Below are 21,385 nucleotides of genomic sequence, written 5' to 3' on the forward strand. Positions count from 1 at the left end.
AATATGCCAAAGAACATACTTAAACACCATTATAGTCAAAAGAGAATAGGGTTTCATCCCATATTGGTCCCTGGTACTTACCAGCTGTGTGACTCTGGACAATATAATTTTTCCAAACTCAGTTTCCTTATTTGTAAAATACGGATAATGGTACTTATTATCTTTAAAAAAAAAAAAAGTTTATTTGTGTATTTTGAGAGAAAGAGAATAGGGAGGTGGCAGAGAGAGGGAGACAGAATCCCAAGCAGGCTCCACACTGCCAGTATAGAGCCCGACACAGGGCTCAATCTCACGAAGCACATGATCACGACCTGAGCCAAAAACCAAGAGCTGGATGCTTAACCAACTCAGCCACTCAGGTGTCCCACTATCTTCTTGTCTTTATGAAAAGCAATTTGAAAATATATACCAAAAATCTTAAATCTCTTCACATACATTAACTAATTTAGTCCTTTGGGTATCTCTAACCTAAGAAAATAACCTAAAACATGGGAAAAACTTAATGTAAAAGGTTATAGCAGTATTGAAAACAGCAACAATTTTTAAATGTCTTTCTTGCCCAAAAACAAGGAAAAACTTAAGCTGTATGATCCATATCATTTCAGCCAATAAAAATTATATTTGTAAAGAGTTTTAGTAACCTAGGAAAATGACCATCCTGTAATGTTCATTTTAAGAGGCCTGAAATCTTAAGTGTGAGCTCAAACAAGTTAAAAACATACTCAGAAAAAATACTGTAGGAAAACACACCAAAATGTTATGACCATTTAATTCCCAGTGATAGGGTTTGTAAAAGTAAATTAACATTTATAAGGCAGAAATTCTTTGGCTTGACCCCAATTAAAATATAGTATAAATCACAGTACATTACATTTCATGAGCTCCTGTCAATTTCTTCTGGGAAGAAGAAAGACATGTTAATACATGCCAACTGGGAGCACTCTCAGAAAGAAGCAGGGGATGTGTGTATTGTCAGCTCTCAGCTGCAAGCCAGCAACAGCTCTCACAAACCAAGGAAAGAGAAGGAGATGGGGGCAGTAGCAGCCATGTCACATGTCACACTAAGGAGCTATACTGCTGTCTCACATACCTGTTTTAGCATCTAAATGTCAGTGGGCTTTTATTGATTTTCTTTTTTTTTTTTAATGTTTATTTATTTTTGAGAGAGACAGAGCACAGGGGAGGGGCAGAGAGAGGGGGGACAGAGGTTCCAAAGCAGGCTCCATGCTGTCAGCACAGAGCCCAATGCGGGGCTCAAACTTACAAACGTGAGATCTATGTAATCATAGAAATAAGTACAATTGAGCACACAACATCAACTTTATGCCTGGGTTGCTTGTGTCAATTCAAAAGAAATAGATTCAAATGCTATTCCACTTATTAAAATACTTTCCTGCATTTTAAAAATCATTCCATCCTATTGTCTTATTTTATTACTCCTCACTCTCCCTTCTCCCTAATACTTACACTCTTTCCCTAAAAGTGATGATGCATAATTTGTTGAATGTTGAGTTCTAAAATGAACCTGTAAAGCTGTTAAGATAAATATCCAAAGAAGTACTGAAAAGGTAGGAAGCAAAGCAACAGAGATAATGTGAAATTCAATTGAGGAAAAGATAAGGTGCATTCACAAGCTGATAATGTACAGTTACAGCACAAGGATATAAAAAAGCACGATAAAATTGTACTCCCATTCAACCAGTTGGCATCCAAGTCTGGCCATGCTTCAGAAGTCTGCCTTCTACACATAGCTGCCTTGTTATATGATCTCCTTGCTATTTTTCTGTAATTGCACCTTTTTGTATCAATAGAGGGCTCTCCTGTCTATGCTCTGATGATCTGGATAATTAAACAGAGACTCCTGGTCTAAGTATTTGAATTGTTTTCAGTAAGTAAAATGTAAAACCTGGTTACTGACTGGATAGTTCTAACTCTACAAATCAGGTCTTTAAATACCATCAGGGAATATTTATGAGTCCACTGCATCACCACAGAGACTATTTTCAAATTGTCTTCAATTTTTGACAAGAAAAAATTTACAAACATATTACCATATCATTTAATTAGTTGACGAAAAAAATATGATAAGAATTCAATAAAGAAACATTATCAAAAGGCAGATGGTGGAATAATGACAGAAGAGTTGTTTAAGATAGCAAACAAATCCTCAAAACGAGAAACTGTTGGGATTTCTAAATACCCAGGACCATTTTCTTGCTCTGGTATAGTTATCTGAGAGGCCTGTTTTAGAGAGCACGGACCCCACAGAGGTACCACACAAATTCATCACTGATAAAACTAAACTGGCTAACTATGAAACCCAAAACTCTTATCACTAGGATGGGGATGTTGATACCCTATTAGTCAAATGTCAGCATCCAATCAAAAGCACATACACAATATCCTTTTTTTAAGGTTTTTTGTTTTTTGGTTTTTTTATTTTTGAGAGAGAGAGAGAGAGAGAGAGAGAGAGAGAGAGAGAGAGAAAGATAGAAAGAGAGGGCATGCACGAGCCAGAGAAAGGCAGAGGGGGAGGGAGAGAGAATCCCAAGCAGGATCCGCGCTGTCAGTGCAGAGCCCGATGCAGGGCTCAATCCCACAAAACATGAGATCATGACCTGAGCAGAAGTCAAGAGTCAGACGCTTAACCGACTGAGGCACCCAGGAACCCCCAATATCCTTTTAACCTCATTTAAATAATCATATTTTTCCTGATCCATATTACATTCATCAGTTCTCCTGGGATAGTTTTCTTTTTCCTCAAAAATTATTATTTAAAAAAAATACATAAAGTGGACAGTATTTCAAATAGCTTTAAATAATAATATTTAAAGGATAAACCAAAATTTGAAAATTTATCCCTTTCACCATTTTCTGAAATTATCTTTATCTGTAGTACATATTGCTTCTGTATAATACCAAAATAATACTATAGACACTAACATACTATATAAGACACTTTCTCAAAATAAGGCCTGGTTACCAAATAAAATAGTAGTATCATATTTATTCAGCTTGTGCCCTTATCACAGGCACTAAAATACCTCACTCACCTATTTAGTAAAGCGTGGATTACACTGATTTGAATTCATACTAGGTGGCCTCTCAGTTCATTCAAGGTCTTGAATCAGATGCTTTTTCAGAAAGACCTCACCACCCTCTGTAAAATAACATCACGCCTAAGTTTCCTCTGCTTTGTTTTCCTTTGCTTCTCTTATTGCTATCTGACATTGTCATATAAATTCCTTGAAACAACTCATCAAAACTGATACAAGATGAAATAGAAACTCTGACTAGCCCTCTCTAGGGCTAGTTTCTGGGTGGCTCAGTCAGTTGAGCATCTGACTCTTGATTTTGGCTCACATCATGATCCCAGGGTTGTGGGATCAAGCCCCATGTTCAGCTCGGCACTAAGTGTGGAGCCTGCTTGGGATTCTCTCTCTCTCCCTCCCCCTCTGTCCCTCTTCCCCACTTGCACTCTCTCTCTGTCTCTAAAATAAAAATTTTAGGGGCGCCTGGGTGGCTCAGTCGGTTGAGCGTCCAACTTCAGCTCAGGTCACAACTTCGCGGTCCGTGAGTTCGAGCCCCGTGTCGGGCTCTGGGCTGATGGCTCAGAGCCTGGAGCCTGCTTCCGATTCTGTGTCTCCCTCTCTCTCTGCCCCTCCCCTGTTCATGCTCTGTCTCTCTCTGTCTCAAAAATAAATAAACGTTTGAAAAATAAATAAATAAATAAATAAATAAATAAATAAATAAAATAAAATAAAATAAAATAAAAATTTTAAAAAAACAAAAAACAAAAACTTCTTACAAGGAGAACTCTTGGCCAGATGATATCTATAAAACATTTTAAAAGAAATAACATCAACATTGCATAATCTCTTTTTAAAATAGAGGAAAGAAAAAGATAGAAGAAAAAGAAGTATTTCCTGATTCAAGGAAGTTCATTCGCAACCCTCTGTTCAACTTTGTCCTGGCAATCCTAGCCAATGCAATAAGGCAAGAAAATAAATGATAAAAGACATAAAGATCAGAAAAAATAAGTAAAACTTCCAGTATTCACAGATAACAAGACTGTGTATATAGAAAATCCTGAGGAATCTATAAAGCAACTGCTAGATTGAATAACTTGCCTAACATTACACCACTAATAAAATCAAAACTAGAGGGGTGCCTGGATCGCTCAGTTGGTTAAGCATCCAACTCTTGATTTTGGCTCAGGTCATGATCTCATGGCTTGTGAGTGTGAGCCCTGCATCAGGTTCTGCATGGAGACTGCTTGGAATTCTCTCTCTCCCTCTGTCTCTGTCCCATCCCATGCACTATCTCTCTCTCTCTCAAAATAAATATATAAACTTAAAAAAAATCAAAACTAGAATGGTTCCCAAACTCTTACCCCCTACACTATGCTCTCTACTTAGGACCAGGAGCTCTACTTGAATTAGCCCACAAATCTCAACATACCATATACTTGGTCTTTGTAATCTTTTTTTTTTTTAATTTTTTTTTTTAACGTTTATTTATTTTTGAGACAGAGAGAGACACAGCATGAACGGGGGAGGGGCCGAGAGAGAGGGAAACACAGAATCGGAAGCAGGCTCCAGGCTCTGAGCCGTCAGCCCAGAGCCCGACGCGAGGCTCGAACTCGCGGACCGCGAGATCATGACCTGAGCTGAAGTCGGACGCTTAACCGACTGAGCCACCCAGGCACCCCTGGTCTTTGTAATCTAATTTAATGATTTGGAAACAGAAGTTCAGAAAGATTAATAATTTAACTAAGATCACATGGCTAAGATGAGAGTGACAGAATTTGAATACAGATCTGGCTGACCCTAAAATAAAGCTGATTTGAATATATCACATGTTCCAAATTGGAAGAGAGAAACAATGAGAGGATCCAGATCCAGATCCAGATGATGAGGCCCTGAAATAATGTAGTAGAATATAAAGGCCAAGAGAAGAAGTGGTGTCTGGTTGGAGGTAAAAAGGGCCACAGGAAAGGTCAAAGTTTTGAGAATTAGAGTAGTGTCAATAAAATAGGAGTAAGGAGGAGAAACCAATGGAGTAGAAGGCTAAGGAAGATGAAGTCCATTTGAGACAAACTGAGTATCAACTTGTTTGGTTAGGCATAGTTTTGGCAGCAAATAATAGAAAACCTAACAAAGAGTGGTTTATGAAAATAGGGATTTTTTTTCCTAACAAAATAAAAAAATCAGAATGATTGACCTAAACTTAGTAGCTGAACAAAGTCAGAACTAGAATGTGTGTTTCTCCTGGCCTTCCTTCTGGGATTACAATATGGTTGCCAAAGGCCCAGGCCTTAGGTCATAATTCCAGATAAAAAGAAGAATGGGGGTATCAAATACACCTGTGTCTTTTACCAATAAAGCAAAATCTTTCCTAGAAGCCTCTAGTAGAACTCTGCTATGTCCCATTGGCCAGAACTGTGTCACATAGTCACCTAGCCTCTAGGGTGGTTAGGAAAGTACATAGTTTGTTTTTCCAACCCCTATAGCAGAGGTAGGTGAAGACAAACAATGTCTGCCCCTAAATATAAATGGGGTATTAATGTGGGAATATCCAATGGAGAGACAAAAATGTATCTGGTCTAGAAGATAAACCAAAGATACAGGGTTTAAGGAATCTACATAGTTAAAGCACAGGACATGGAAAGGTACTCCAGGAAAGAGTATGTATGAAGAGAAAAGAGGGTAATAACAGCACTTTGTTTCTCTTTTTGTACAGGGGAAGGAAGCAGATGTGCATGGAAGCAACTGAGTAAACACAGTAACCAGGTGCCTCCTCTCCAGCCAGTCCGACTGTTTGCTTTCATGTTTGTCTGGGTCCTTCTCTGTCATCCTCCCCACCCAGTTACTTCCATCCTCTTTCTCTTTCCCCCGTCTCTCAGTACTCCCCAAGCAGTCTCTCCTCTTCCCTTCTCTCTTTCCCTCATCTGTGAATTGGAGGTACTGGAGGGAAAACTCACTCTTCACTGCCACTGTTCAAGATGCATGAAGAGGGATTTAAATCTGACTAAAGGAAAACTAGCTGCCTTAGGTTGGAAAGGTGGTACGGGATGGGGGGTGGGGGGTTGACAGCTACTATGTAAGGGCTATTAAATGTTAAGAATTCACAGAAAATTAATAGGAAATTGAACTAAAAGGAATCTGCCAGTCCTGCCCTCATTGGAATAGCCAGAGTCTATTTGAGGGAATACAAACTAAGACAAGGAAGCAAAATTTGCTTTGCTGAACATCACTCCTCCTCTGAAGACTCTCTTGGGTTCCCAGGTTATGTTCAGGAGACCAGGCTGCAGGGCCATGGGTGTGATGGACTGGGAACCCTTCTCCAGGCCCACTGCTCCATGGGCACACCATCCATTCATGTGCCTCCAACATGAGTCAAGCTCTGGCTGTCCCTTTCCTTTCTGAAAATCCTAGGGCAGGTAGAATCAGCACCACGGAATTTAACCCTCATTACATAATGGGTTGTGTTTTCCTCTAATTGCTCCACACGTATGTGCCATGTGCTCCCATGTATTTGGGGCTACAATGAGATGTCCTCCAAGAAGTTGCAGATAAGACAGTTAGCAAGCATTAAACTTTAAAAAATGATATATCACTAACATCATGAAAAGCAATCGTGTTGCAAGTAGGTAACACTTCTGTGAAGTATTGTTGCCAGAGAATCGTATCTAAATTCAATCAAGTTCTAGATCCAAATACCAATTTATGGGATATACAGGGGATAAAGGCACATATTAGAAGACAACATGGAAGGCATAATTAAAATTCAGACTTAAAAAAATGTTTCTTCAAACTTATTATAAGGTAGATAGAGAGAGGGGCACCTTGGGTGGATCAGTCAGTTGAGCATCGGCCTTAGGCTCAGGTCATGATCATGTGGCCCAGGAGCTGGAGCCCTGTGTCAGGCTGTGCTGACAGCTTGGAGCCTGGAGCCTGCTTCTCATTCTGTGTCTCCCTCTCTCTCTGCCCTCCCCCACTCACGTCCTGTCTCTTTCTCTCTCTCAAAAATAAACATTAAAAAAAAAAAGGAAGATAGAGAATCCAGAGATTAAGAAAGCCTTAGAGAGGCACCTGGATGGCTCAGTCGGTTGAGTATCCAGCTCTTGATTTCAACTCAGGTCATGAACCCAGGGTTGTGGGATCGAGCCCCACATGGGGCTCCATGCCAAGCACAGAAGTCTGCTTAGGATTCTCTCTCTCTCTCTCTCTCTCTCTCTCTCCCCCTCTGCCCCTCTCCTCCACTCACTCTCTCTTTCCTTCTCTAAAATAACAATAATGATAAAAAAGACTTAGAGACATTATCAACTATACAGAATCTACATGGATCCTAATAAAAACAAATTGCAAGAAAGAAAAAGTTACATGATGAATGGGGAAATTTGAACACTGACTGGATATTGATTATCTTAGGGAACTAATGTCAAATATTTTAATGTGTGATAATGGTATTGTTTGCTTCATAAGGAGTTCTTACCTTTTAGATACACACTAAAATAATTACAGATAAAATAATACTATGTTCTGGTACTTGAACCAAAATAATTCTGGGGGTATTGGGGGATGAATGGGGGTATAACTAAAACAAGGTTGGCTGTGCGTTGATAATTATCAGAGGGGGGAAGGGGCTATATAAGAGAAACATACTATTCTCTCTTCTTTTTGTATATTTTGAAATTTTCCATAATAACCTTTCCCAATAATAGATCAGAATAGAGCTACACAATGTCAATTTTTTTTTTAAGTAGTCACATCTGCCAAGAAAACACAGAAGTTACGGCAGAGACAGATGCCCATGGTGCCCACCCAAGCCTTTTCTAAGGCAAAGGGAGCTGGTGCAAGGACTTGCTTGCAAGGTTGCAGAGTCTACTCCATCCCTGAGGAGGAGGATGCATTTAGCAATCTCACCTTCATCCCATAAGCACCTTCTACAGTCACGGTGTTGCAGTGAAACTGAAGATAAAACGATGAGTGAAATACAGAAACTGATATCAAGGGATGCATAAGTGAAGTAAATAGGAAATTGTGATGGAGTCTGACTTACGATATTACAGTGTTGGACAAAGTGTGCTATGGGAGCACACGTAATGGTCATCTAACTGGAAGAGGTGACAGCCAAGCTGTCCTGAAGGATTCCCAGAACTGTCTTCTGATTATAATTCAATTCCCAGGCTCTGTCACTCTAGGAAGAGAATGAGCTGGCCAGAAGTTGTAAGTGTCCTGATCTCCTGGCAGCTTCGCTTCTCTCTATAAAGGTACAACATGGGCTTCTGGAACAAGTGGATCTCCCACACAGCTTGCCTACAGAAGGAGTACATCAGCCACAGGGGGTGAGTGCCCACCTCTTTGATCTTATTTTCAAATTAATGAACTGTCTCTCTGATTCTTACAGTACCTGAGATTTTCGTACCTTTGTATATGTCCCTGAAAAAAATGTACTAATTTTTGATGTGCTGACAAATTAAGAATCTGAGATTGCAAAACCAGCCCAATCCCTGAGAATTCATCAGGGTAATGTCATCTGCTTTAGGGTGTGCCTGGGTCTGGGTCGACACCAGCCTTCCCCAGTGATAGCCTTTTTCTCTGTGTGGTTCTTTGATCTTCAGTATTCCTTAGGGGTGGGACCATGTCTGCTGCTTCTTTGATTCTGAGTCATCCTCTTTCACCATGCAGGCCTCAAAGCATTTTGGTTTTTTAACAGATTTGTTCCTTGATTTCTTTCCCTTTCATTCAATCACATCAAAATACTTAACATCTATTTGGGGATTAAGTCAGATGCAATAGACACTGTATAGGAAGCAGTTTTTAAAATGAAACATCAATGATTTTACTATGTTGACTTCATTTCCTACTTTGGCCTGTGATCACCGGCAGTCCTCAAATAAGCCCATCAACTGAGGATGTCCCTCCAAGCTACACTTCTAGCTGAAGAATGAGAAACCAGAATATTACGAACTCCTTCCCAGAGGGAGACAATTTCTCTCATCTCCAGTGATTTCTCGGTCAATCAGCCAGATTCTTTCATCTGTAACAGGACACGGCAAACTTTTTCTTCAAAGATCCACACAGTAAATACTTTAAACTCTGTGGTCACACAGTCTCCGCGGCAGCTACTCAAATCTGCCACTGTAGCGTGAAAGCAGCCGTGGACATGTTAACCAAATGAGTGTGGCTGTGTTCCAATAAAACTTTGTTCATGGACATTGAAATTTGAATTTCATATAAATTTAATGGGTCACAAAACAGTAATCTTTTTTTGGTTTATTTCCAACCATTCAGAAATGTAAAACCCATTCTTAGCTCAGGAGACACACTGACAGCTGGTAGATCTGTCCCCTGCTCCATAGCAATGAATACCGGCAGTGATTCACTATACATCTGTGAGTTACGTGTGGTATCTTTGAAATACCGCCTTACCAACCATAAGAATTATGACCTATAAATGGGTCTTAAGTTCATAGGTGGCAAACTTAAATTCTTATGGGAAAAATATTTTCAGTAAAATTAAACAATGGTCAGCACACAGAGCACGCACATGTATGCATGCACACACACATACACACACACACAAACACACACAGATACTTTACATATCCTAAATCCCAAATAGGGGGTAGTATGTAATACATTTCTTTGTTTTTTTATGTAATACATTTCTAATTACCTTCCCTGCTTAGAAAAAAATTGTAAGATCAATGAAATAATGTAAGATCAATGAAAAATAATGTAAGATCAATGAAAAATAATGTAAGATCAATAATGTAAGATCAATGAAATAATAAATTTGTTTTGCTTAACGGTATGTCTGCTGAGACTTTTTTCAATGGCTCTTATCCATCCAAATGTTCAGATGTCTTTCTCATTGTCAGATTAGTATTTGTACAATCCCATCTCCTCGGTCCCACCATAGTCCAAGAACTTGGACAGTTGATACATTAAAAGCTTTGGATTTTCTTCTTTAATCTAATGCATGTATCTATATATTTTTCAACCCCCTCCCCACATGCAAGTTATTATAGCATTGCCTGCCTATGACAACTTTCTAGGTGTGTCTAAAAACACTTCTAAGGCTTTATTTTCCTTGTTTTGTTTGTTTCAACTTGTATTGTGTACTTCTTTACTCAGGCACTTTTTCCTTTAGCTCCTCTTTTTTATTTCCAACCCCTGGGTCCCTCTTTTTCTAGCTGTCTACAACAGGTGTCACTTGCATGATGTATGTACCCAAACTACATTTTGCAGCTATGGGAAAGGTCCCCCAGCATCATATCCCCAAATAGTACATAGGGGTTCATTGTACCATTCCTTCTTTTTTGTGTGTGTTTTATGTTTAAAAATGTCTGTGATTGCAAGTTTTAGAAAAATAGAGCACACATTCCTATGCTCTCGATTTGGTTCCAAAAGGAATTTGTGCCTGGGAAGAAATTAACATATGTATATGCCACACCTGTGTGTCTTTGTTCACACTGCTCCCTCTACTTGGCATGCCCTCCCCAAATTCTCTGCCTGATAAAATTTCCCTCAACCTCCAAGGTCCAGGCAAGAACATGTAGGAAGCATCCCTGCCAAGCAGAGCTGATAACTGTCTCCTTGGCATTCCTAAAGCATTTCATACATCTCCCTTAAAGCACTTACCATTGCATTGTGGTTAGTTGTTTATGTAGCTATCCCATTCTGGCCACCCATCCCCCAAGTCAATGGCAACTCATCTTTTTTTTTTTTTTTTTTACCCCCTGCCCCCACCACCCTCCCACACAGCCCCACAGTACCTGGAATAAGGTATCATGATTGCATTTCTCAGAAATACTGAGGGCAGTTTCCCAACTTCCATCAGCACCCTTAATCTTCCTCCTCCCCCACAAAATTAACAATCTAAGTAAAAATGCAACTTCAGAACAAGTACCCCAAGGCCCTCTTGGAATGAGATTGCCACTCCTATCTGCTCTTTAAAGGAATTCTAGCATCAACACTACAGAAAAATGCAAGGTTATCTTGACACCACAAAATAAAATATTTACATGGCACTTCCCAGTTTTCAAAGTACTACTTTCACCATTTGTTATTGTTATTTGATCCACTAATCCCTGGTAAGACAGTTCTATCCTCATTTTTCAGACACTCAGGGAAGTAAAAGTGACATCTCCAAGATCAGAGCTGGTGACAGTCTGGGCCTAAAACCCTTAACTTATTTATTGATCTATCCACTCTCCCATACTCCATGAATGCTAGGCTCAGTATTTGTGGAGGTTTATTTTTTTCCCGCACCTTTGGTAGGTTTTTTCCCATACTGTGAATGGTGGTGGCATTAGATTGTGGCTCTATGTTCTAAAAATATATTCTAAACAAAATCATTTGGGCAGATCCACATTATGAAAAGACAGAGTCAAATACACCCCACTTGTGTTAGTATTGCTCTATGATTCTGCCATAAGTACTTATTGACTAAAGGATTTCCAGTGAATTGCGGACTGTTCAGAAAAGGCATGCCACGCATTTCTGAAAATAGAAATATGTAATCTATTATCTAAAAAAATTCACTGGTGAGGAAGCACTACTATTTATAGGTCAAGTACAAGAGCTTGATTTTCTCTTCTTTTATAATTCATCTTTCCTAAACTATTAAATTTAGATTACTTATCACATTAGCAGCCTCTTCACTTAAATATGCTCAGTTCCTCTACATAATTCTGTATGATTTAACCATCACTTCAATTCTCTTACTATTTATTGCAAGCAATTCTTCTAATATTAGTACATATCATTTTCGAGTAAATAGGGCACTGTCTGCCAAAAAATCTTGCTACTGTGTGGTAATTGAAAGTAAAGATTATTTCTCAGATATATTAATTTTTCAAATGAGCCACATTTAGCTTTTCTCAAATTACTTAATTTTTTTCAACAAAGGCCTGTAATAGTAAAGTATTCAGAGCATGTTACATTTAAGATTTTCAAGTTTGATCTGGTTAGGAATCTGCTAATTGTAAAAAATTTCAATATGGCAGAACCCAAAATATTTCACACAAATGCAAATAGAGATGTCATGCAGATAGCTGCAAGACATGAATCACTGCCCTGCCGCATCAAACCCGAAAATTCAGAGGCAGTACACTCTGCAAGATCTCTCTGCTCAGTTCTTAAAAGTTCAGAGGCATCACCTTTTAATCAGGGTAATAAAGAATAATTGCTAACATACTGCGTACTGTTTACTGCTAAACCCACAATCTGGACAAACAGAGAATTATGCTGTCAGAGCCTGGAAACAATTGCAGTCCGCAGTTGTTACACGGGGACACCCTCCTTCTGTAGAGCTGTCGTCAGGAGTTAAGGATGCTTTGTGATTTTTAATTTTTCAGAGTCACGGTCTTTCCCCCCCGAGACGCAGGCACTCCGGGGAAAGCGGTCTCCCGCGTGACCTTCCTAACACAGACCTTGAGCAAGCGACTGCGGGGGCAGGAGCTGAGAATTTCAGCGAGGCACTTGCTTGACAGCTCCGCTGGGTCCCTCACACTTTGCTTTCGGGGACAAAAAAGGAACGTTACTCCGCACCTGCCCTTCCCCTCACCCCTCCTTAAAACTTAAATTACATGTACCCCTACGGTCTGAACAGCAAGAAGAAAGGTACGGAGCTATCCTGCCGTCCCGTGAGGCCGAGGGGAAATCGCCCCCCACCCAAGAGCGCAGCCTGCAGCGGCGGGCCGGCGGGTGGGCGCGCGCGGGGGGGTGGGGGGCGGCCGAGGAGAAGGTGAAGGAGGGCCGGGCGAGGGGGGCCCGGAGCGGCTGGCGCTGCCCCCGCTCCCCACTGCGCTGCCTTGTCTCCACCACGTGGAAGAATCTCGTGCGGGTGGCGCGCGCCCACGGGAGGCGGGGGGGTGGGTCTGGGTGAGCCCCCCTCCCCCGGCCGGGACGCGGCCCCTCTCAGCTCCCTCCCCCGCGCTGCGCCCAGGTGAGGGGCAGGGGCGGCGCCGCCGAGCCCCAGCCGGGTTTGGGGGGGGTGGGGGGACCCGAGCTACCTTTTATCCAGGCAGGCGATCCACTCGGCTGAGGAGGAAGAATGGGCGGCGTGCGCAGCGACCATGTTGGGCAGCGGCGCGCGGTGTCCCCGGCTGCGGCGACCTCCCGCGCTCGCTCTGCCTCCGCCTCCGCCCAGCCCGCGGCGCCGACCCGCTCCTCCCGGCCCGTCTCGCGACCAGCGCGCCGGCGACGGGCCCGCCCTCCCAGCGGGCTCCCGCGGCCTGCGGGGCGGGGGGCCGGCGGGGGAGGGGACTCGAGGGGCGGGACGCGGGGACCGGGAGGGCCCGAGCCGCCCGCCCGCAGCTGCACTGCGGCGCCGGGGGTGGGCAGTCCCGCGGTCCCGCCCGCTGCGGGGAGGGCGGCTCGGGGCGACCCAGCGTGGCCGGCCACCTGCGACAGGTGGCCGCACGTCTCGGGGAGACCTGGGCCTCGGAAGCGCGGACGGAGCGAAGGCGCCACGGGTGGGGAGGGGGGAGGGGGGAGGGGGAGGAGGAGGGGGCGGGGGTGAATGTCAGTGTATATATTTTTCATACAGCGAATGCCACTAAAATGGCTGCTGCCTCCCTGTTTCCTTAGAAACCCATTAGTCTTCCTCGGCGGTGGTCGAAACTTGCTGGCGGTTTCTTGCTCACCTTTCCCGTTTCCCCTTTCAAAAGGGATGAAGAGGAAGGTTATCATGGCTTAGGGCAGGAGCACCCACGGTAGTCACCAAGTGTGGAGTCCAGGGGACAGTTTGTCCTGAAGGGTGAGGAAGAGCTGGGATGGAATGGAGGGGCAGTGAAGGCATGTTGGAAGCAGGAGGGGGGGGCAGCCAGTGGGCCAGAAGGGTCACCAGCAGTGACTGAGGGGATGCCTAGCCGAAGTCTCTGGCCTTGAACCTGGGACCTGCTTGGGCCTCCATCACCTGCATGGAGAGAAGAAACACAGTTAAGAGTGGGGAGTAGTGGAGCCACAAGCAGAACTGAGGTTTGGGGTCTGGGAGCCAAGATCCCAAGGCACATGGGCAAACTTGCATGGTTGGCCCCACGTGCCGGCCCTTTCCTTGACTGGAGTGTGGAATGGGTAGGTGGTCACTTCATCCTGTCCCTGGTAGGCGTGCACAACAAATGTTATGCCTAGAAGTTGTTTGGTTATGTTCAGCCAAAAATCAAACTAAGCTCTAATCGTTATTTAGGAATTTGGGGACAAGTTAAATCTTTCGGACTACTACCAAACCCTGTTTTGATATTTATGCTGTACCTTTAGGAATAGATCATGGGAAAAGAGACATAGCACTGCTAACCTCACTTTGGTGTTTTTCTCTCCTGCCCTGCCCTTACTCCCCTGCTCAGAGGAGGTTCAAGGAGACTGGAGAATGAAACAGCAGGTGCATTCTGGGATGCTTTTATCCTAATAAAACTCCTCCAAAGACTTTGCTGTTTTCCCTCTGCTCGATAGCCAGGATCTGGTTTCAGACCTGCCACCCATTCTCTCAGCAACACCTCCCTGCTTGGTGCTTGTCCCCAGCTGACCTCCATCCATTTCTGTCATGTTTTAGGTAAGTACTATTTAAAATGTTACGCTATACAAAGAGTACCAAAAGCATTTCTGTTGCTGCTTTTCTTTCTGATAGAGGTATGAGGGAGGAAATGGGTCTCATATTTATTAAGATTTGTTTATAAAGAGCTCTTGAGAACATTTCAAGGTTACCAAATGCTCTCTCAAAATGCCTTTACTCAAGAATAAATATAAGGAGCTAGAGGAAAAAATGACTGCATATGATGTTTCATTACCAGAATCTCAGAGTCACCATTTATTGAATATCCGTTGGTGTCACAAGCTATGCAGAGATCTCCACAAGTGTTATCCCATTTAATCTTCAGAACATTCTATGAAGCCAAGTCAGAAGGAAAGCTGCCCAGGCCACTACTCCACAAGAAGGGACAAAAATCTTGGAAAATGAAACATAGAAAATTATATTTATCAGTCCTTTGAGGGAGAGTGTTGTTTGGGTTAAAAGAGCCTTGATGAGCTACTTGACATGGCAATAAGAGCCCAAGAAGTCAAATGTGCATTCTAAGGAGCATAGGTCTAATGAACTGCAAGGCATCTGTTTTGCTCTATGGAAACCCTGTCTTTCCTCAAAATAGAAGTTGAAGAATTATTTAAAAAATATTCTTTCGGGGCTGCTGGGTGGCTCAGTCGGTTAAGCGGCCGACTTTGGCTCAGGTCATGATCTCGCGGTCTGTGAGTTCGAGCCCCGCGTCGGGCTCTGTGCTGACAGCTCAGAGCCTGGAGCCTGTTTCAGATTCTGTGTCTCCCTCTCTCTGACCCTCCCCCATTCATGCTCTGTCTCTCTCTGTCTCAAAAATAAATAAACGTTTAAAAAAAAAATTCTTTCAAAGGAGTACCAGCAATCATTGGCTTACCCAGAGCCCTCTTATGTTCCCATTTAGCTGTGGTCGTAGGTACCAGTTACTCTAATGTACTCACCAGGACAAGGACACTGAGCCTCAGGAAAGATTGATAACTTGCTCTTGAGAGCCCGGCTACTGGCCTCTCAGGACTGGGGGTTCCTGAACCAGACCCAGGTCTGATTCCAAAGCCCTTGCACTTCAGAGATGGAGTCACTGGTTTGGTCAAAAGAATCAAGAGTAGAAGGCAAGTAAAAAATGACTGCCCAGGTGATAAGAATAAAATAGTTATATATTTTTTTAATATAAAGAAATAAGGAAACTTGTGAGAAACAAGGATAGGAGAGACCCCTGAAATATCTGGAATAAGTTCACTGTTCTACAACTTACTCTTATGGTCTAAAAGGGATTTGAGTCAAGAACTATGGAGGTAAAGAAGATGTTGTAACATGATTATGCTATTATGAAGAGGAAGAAAGTAAGGGATTTTCTTTGGTTTTGATGCGAAAGGCAAAGAACCAGAGAATATTTATTCTTTTTCTTTCTTTAAAAGAATGTAAATCAAGCCAGACTAAAAAGACCACATATGGTATGATTCCATTTAGATAAAATGTGCAGAAAAGGCAAGTCTATAGAAACAGAAAGTAGATTAGGGATTGCCTAGGTCTGGAGAGTGGGAATGGGGAGTGACTGCAAATGGGCCCAAGAAATCTTGGAGTGTTGGAAATGTGCTAAAATTGGCTTGTTGTGATGAATGCACAACTCTGTAAATTTAACAATATCATTGGTGTATTTAAAATGAGCGAATTTTGGGGCACCTGGGTGGCTCAGTCAGTTAAGCGTCCGACTTCAGCTCAGATCATGATCTCACAGTCTATGAGTTTGAGCCCCGGGTCAGGCTCTTTGCTGACAGCTCAGAGCCTGGAGCCTGCTTCGGATTCTGTGTCTCCTTCTCTCTCTGCACCTTCCCCGCTTGTGCTCTGTCTCTATCAAAAATAAATGAATGTAAAAAAAAAAAATTTTTTAATGAGCGAATTTTATGGTATGCAAATTATATCTCAGATAAAACTGGAAAAGCAAATAATAATAATAACAAATAATAAACCCATCTGATAGGAGAAATAAAAAAGAACATTTTTGGAGGAAAATAAAGGAAAGTACAGGAGAAAAAGTAAAAGCTACCCATAATTCCACCACCTAGAGATAATAATTTATCTCTAATACTTTAGTGCATTTTATTCTTAATTTCCCATTTGAAAAAGATACAATCATATATACACCCATAAAAACATGCATATAACTAGCTACTTACATTCAATTACGTGTACAGTTGACCCTTGAATCGCTTCAGGATTAGGGGCGCTGATATACACACCACACACACCTTCAGCCTCCCACCACTGCCTCCCCACCATTACCACCTCCATGCAGTCAAATCTGCATATAATTTTGACTCCCCCAAAACTTTACTACTAATAATCTACTGTTGACCAGAAGCCTTATCAACATCAGTCAGCTAATCATCATTATGTATATGTATTGTGCACTGTATTCTTACAATAAAGTAAGCTTCAGGAAATAAAATATTACTAAGAAGATCATAAGGAAGAGAAAGTACATTTACTGTACTGTCCATATTGATCAAAATAAATCCACATGTAAGTGGACCCCCTGCAGTTCAAACCCAAGGTATGCAAGGGTTAACTGCATATGTATATAGATACATGCATTCATACAAACTTGAAAGCATTAGTATTTTATGTTACTTTTTCTATTTGGAATGGAAAAGTGCTTTACATGTTTAAAATAATCCTCATTAAAATAATAGCTACAGGGGCGCCTGGGTGGCGCAGTCGGTTAAGCGTCCGACTTCAGCCAGGTCACGATCTCACGGTCCGTGAGTTCGAGCCCCGCGTCAGGCTCTGGGCTGATGGCTCAGAGCCTGGAGCCTGTTTCCGATTCTGTGTCTCCCTCTCTCTCTGTCCCTCCCCCGTTCATGCTCTGTCTCTCTCTGTCCCACAAATAAATAAAAAAACGTTGAAAAAAAAATTTAAAAAAAAAAAATAATAATAAAATAAAATAATAGCTACAAAATATTCTAATGTATGGATATAATTTACCTAAAGTATCTTCCTTTGAGGCCTGTTTTTTCATTGGCAAAAAATATTTGTTTAATCTCCTTCCTATAGGTTAGTGAATTCTTTCTCTATGAGAGAGCTGAGATCTTCATTGAAGATCTCCAATGAGATAAGGATAGGTTACAAGACCCAAGTTCATTAATGCCAGTGACTACTAATTGTAGAACTTTGAATGAGTTACTTAATGTCCAAGTTCCATTTTGTTCATCTGAGCAGAGGTTCAGGGTTAGGAATTTGAGAAACGGTTGAGATTAAGTTGCAGTTCCATCCTCTACAGTTTGACCTTAAGTGAATTACTTAGCCTAAGACCTTGTTTCATCATCAGTAAAGTGGAGACATTAATGGAATTATACATGAATATGATGGTTATAGGAAATTTAGCATAAGTTCCAGGTACATAATGCATCCTCAATAACCGCTAGCCATTATTGTTGTTGTTGTTGTTGTTGTTATTGTTGTATTATATAATATTATCTATATTATATTACAGTTATTACTTTCTGTATAATGCAGATAAATAGCATCTGCTATTATCTGAAATGCCCTCTGCATTTCATGGGAACCTGGTGACAATCAATTGAGATCTGTTATACTAAAGGGCCTTGGCATCTGTTAATTATGCATTTTGGCTGTGTGAGATATAAAGGATGCGTCTGCCTCTATGAGAAACACTAAAGTTTCCTGAAGACTATTTTAGACTTGGTCTCACAATCTTTTCTCCATTCACTCTATGCTTACCTGGCTCTGTCATTCTTCATATTATAATATAGAGATCAATAGCACAGTGACAGAAGCACAATAAGGCCTCACACTTTCCCAGTCCTGGGAATTCTATTATAGATTAGACATTCATTAGACATCCCCATATTTGTGTATAGGGAGAATCTGATTCACCCTGTTTTAGCTACCTAACTGGAAGGTGGGTTATAAAAATATATCCATCACTCTTGCTGGTAATACAACCAATTTATTGAAGAAGCAGGACTTCTGGGTGAAATTATGAAAGCAACTTTATTCATTATAAGAAAAAATTTTTGTAACCATATGTGGTAATAGATGTTAACTAGACTTATTGTGGTGATCATTTCACTTATTATGGTGATCATAATAATATCTAATTATGTTGTACATTTGAAACTAATATAATATTATATGTCAAATGTACCTCAACTTTAAAAAAATAAATAAAAGCAATTTTAGTGTTTTTTTTTCTCTCTGCTTTAGACTTGCTCAGTAGGGTAATTCTACTCTGCCACTGGATATATAGCTTTTTTGGTCACTTATTTTTTTTTTAAGTTTATTTTGAGAGAGAGATTGTGTGCACATGCAAGTGAGAGCGCACAAGTCGGGGAGGTGGAAAGGGGCAGAGAAAGGAGGACAGAGAGAATCCCAGGCAGGCTCCGCACTGTCAGCACAGAGCCCAACACGGGCTCGAACCCGTGAACCATGAGATCATGACCTGAGCCAAAACCAAGAGTCTGATGCTTAACTGACTGAGCCACCCAGGTGCCCCTATGGAGTCCCTATTAAAATCTTTAGGAATTAGTAGTCCTTGGAATACATTTTGGAAAAGTTTGCTTAGCTGACTGAGCCACTCAGGCCCTTTTTGGTCACTTATAGATGATAGAAAGTACTACAGTTTTTCTGTTAAAGTGTCCAAACCAATATATTACTAAATACTTCTATCTTTATTCATGGAGAATTCTCTCTTCCTCCCCCATTTAGAGCTGGTACAGGCTGGTTCCAGCCTTTAGGAAAGAAGATATGGTCAGCTTCTTTTTTCCTTGCTCTTTCTGCCTGTACTTAATGCCTGCTAGTTTTTACCCTTCTAGAATCAAAGAATTAGGGAAGGGAGGAGAGAAAAGGAGAGGAGGGAAGGAAAGTTCTCCCTTGGCTGGGACAGTTGGCATCACATTTTCCAGGCCTGACAAAGGTATCAGGTCAGCTCTTTCTCTCGTGGGTATTTCACATATTCTTGGTCAGCCTTCCTGCTGGACCTTCAGTGTAGGCAGGTGCCACTGTTTTGGCTACCTGCTCCCCCTTCGGACCTGGCTTCCCTGAGGTCCCCTCCAAACTGCCTCCTTCTGTACGCATCCGAATTTATCCTCCACCCATACCCAGCTGTCTTCTTGAGCAGGACTTATAGGGACTGCGGGATTGTTCTCTCCTATGTGTCTCACATCTGGTCCATAGAAATATTTGTGCCTATTCCCCCCACCCCCAATAAACTCTGAAAGCACAGACTAGTCCTAACAACAGCACTTACCCCCATTGCCAAGAAATTCACAAATCCTCTCCCCTGATTTGTAGATTCCAGGGTTGGAGTCAGACATGAATTCCCCTTGCTCTTGACTTTAGGGAACTGTTCTCTGAGTGGCCCAGTGGAGCCTTCCCTACCCCCCACCCTTGGTGGTAGGAATCATAGCACAGCTCTCACCAAGAAAATACTCCTTAGGAAATCCTCCTTGAGTTTCCACTTCCTGGACACTGATATTTCCTCCTGCGATGAGAAGTTTTAGACTCATGGAGCTGATCTTTGTCTTCTTTGGTATTTTGATTGAAGGCCTGCATCTTGGCACCTCACTTTGGGATTTCATATCTATCCTAGTTTGGTGCCTCAGGTGAAACTTGAATTTAGCATCTGTGATAGGCTAGTGAAAACGGAATCAAGCCAACTTCCTTTTCCATACCTTCAACATTAATGCCTACTCAACCAAGACAATTGCCTTTCCCGGGCAAGGCTATTCATCTGGGAGTTGTAAGGACTACCACAGGAATACCACACTCATTAGGAGAGTGTAGCTCACGTGGTCTCATAAGCTTTCTAAAGAAGAAATGCATAATTAAAACTGTCTGATCAGGAGAGGCCCAATTTGTGCTTTATAATAAACAAGCATCGTGGTCTTGATTTAAAACTTGCAAGATTTGTCAATTTGGGGGAGTGTATTTGGATTAAAATCTTAAAACAATAGGCAGGGATAGGAAAGTGGCTAACAATTTGGTGATGATAATATAAAAATTTTATCGATAAGGCAAAGTCACAATGACCCATTTTTAGAACCTCATATTAGGCTTCTTGTGAGTCTTAAAAGTAGAATTGTTTGTTTTTGGTATTTGTATCATTATGGCATGTAAGAGCCAATTAGAGCGGAATTAGCTATGCAGTTTTAATTGCACTTTAGATATATCCAATTTGGGGGCACTGGAATTAAAGTAAACACTGAAATATTACGAAAAACAAGGAAAAATAGTCTTGGGATTATCTAGTGACTGCCTTCCAATTTCCAGATTCATGATGAACTAATGTAAAATTTTAAGTTGTCAGTTTTTATAGTCCCTAAAAAGAGGCTATGTGTGGTAATAGTCTTCTGCAGAAAGGTAAATTGTATAGTCAGGAGACATAGTTAAAATGAACCTTCTCAAAAAAAGTATTACTCAGAGATAAAATGTATGACTTAGTTATGGAAGCACGTCCTAAAAGAGAAGAAAAGTCTTTTGCTCCAGAAGTAAAATTGTATTATAGAGAAAGATACTGACCTCTATAAAGAAAACTGGTAGTTATTTGCATTAGTTCATATATGAACCCCCTGCCTAAGGGGAATTGGTTATGAAAGAGTTTGAATGCTCCACCTGGCCATGTTTTCAGAAGGGACAGTTCCTCTGTAATCAAGAACTGTGAAAATCACTGATAGGCAAATCACTCTGGTCTAAATAAGGAGCAGGTTCAACACCCCACTGATGGGGTTTTGGTGTGATGGTGGGGGTTTCAGGGTTGACAGCCAAGAAAGAATTCTTGAAGACATCTTTGGTGCAAAAAGGTGATTTT

The 21,385-nt window shown here is 41.5% G+C and overlaps 1 protein-coding gene across 2 annotated transcripts in view; it reads right to left on the reverse strand.

Annotated features, from left to right (window-relative positions):
* Positions 1-13,255, reverse strand: part of RAPGEF4 (Rap guanine nucleotide exchange factor 4) — a 289,302-nt gene extending 276,047 nt beyond the window's left edge. For both annotated transcript variants that reach the window (XM_060621676.3, XM_060621675.3), the window contains exon 1: positions 13,028-13,255. In XM_060621676.3, the coding sequence (XP_060477659.1) occupies positions 13,028-13,092 (65 nt within the window). In that variant the 5' untranslated portion in view covers positions 13,093-13,255. The remainder of the gene's footprint in view (positions 1-13,027) is intronic.
* Positions 13,256-21,385: the final 8,130 nt, after the last annotated feature.

The sequence above is a fragment of the Panthera onca genome, chromosome C1, assembly GCF_046562875.1.
Source record: "Panthera onca isolate mPanOnc1 chromosome C1, mPanOnc1 haplotype 2, whole genome shotgun sequence".
NCBI classification, from domain to species: Eukaryota; Metazoa; Chordata; class Mammalia; order Carnivora; family Felidae; genus Panthera; species Panthera onca.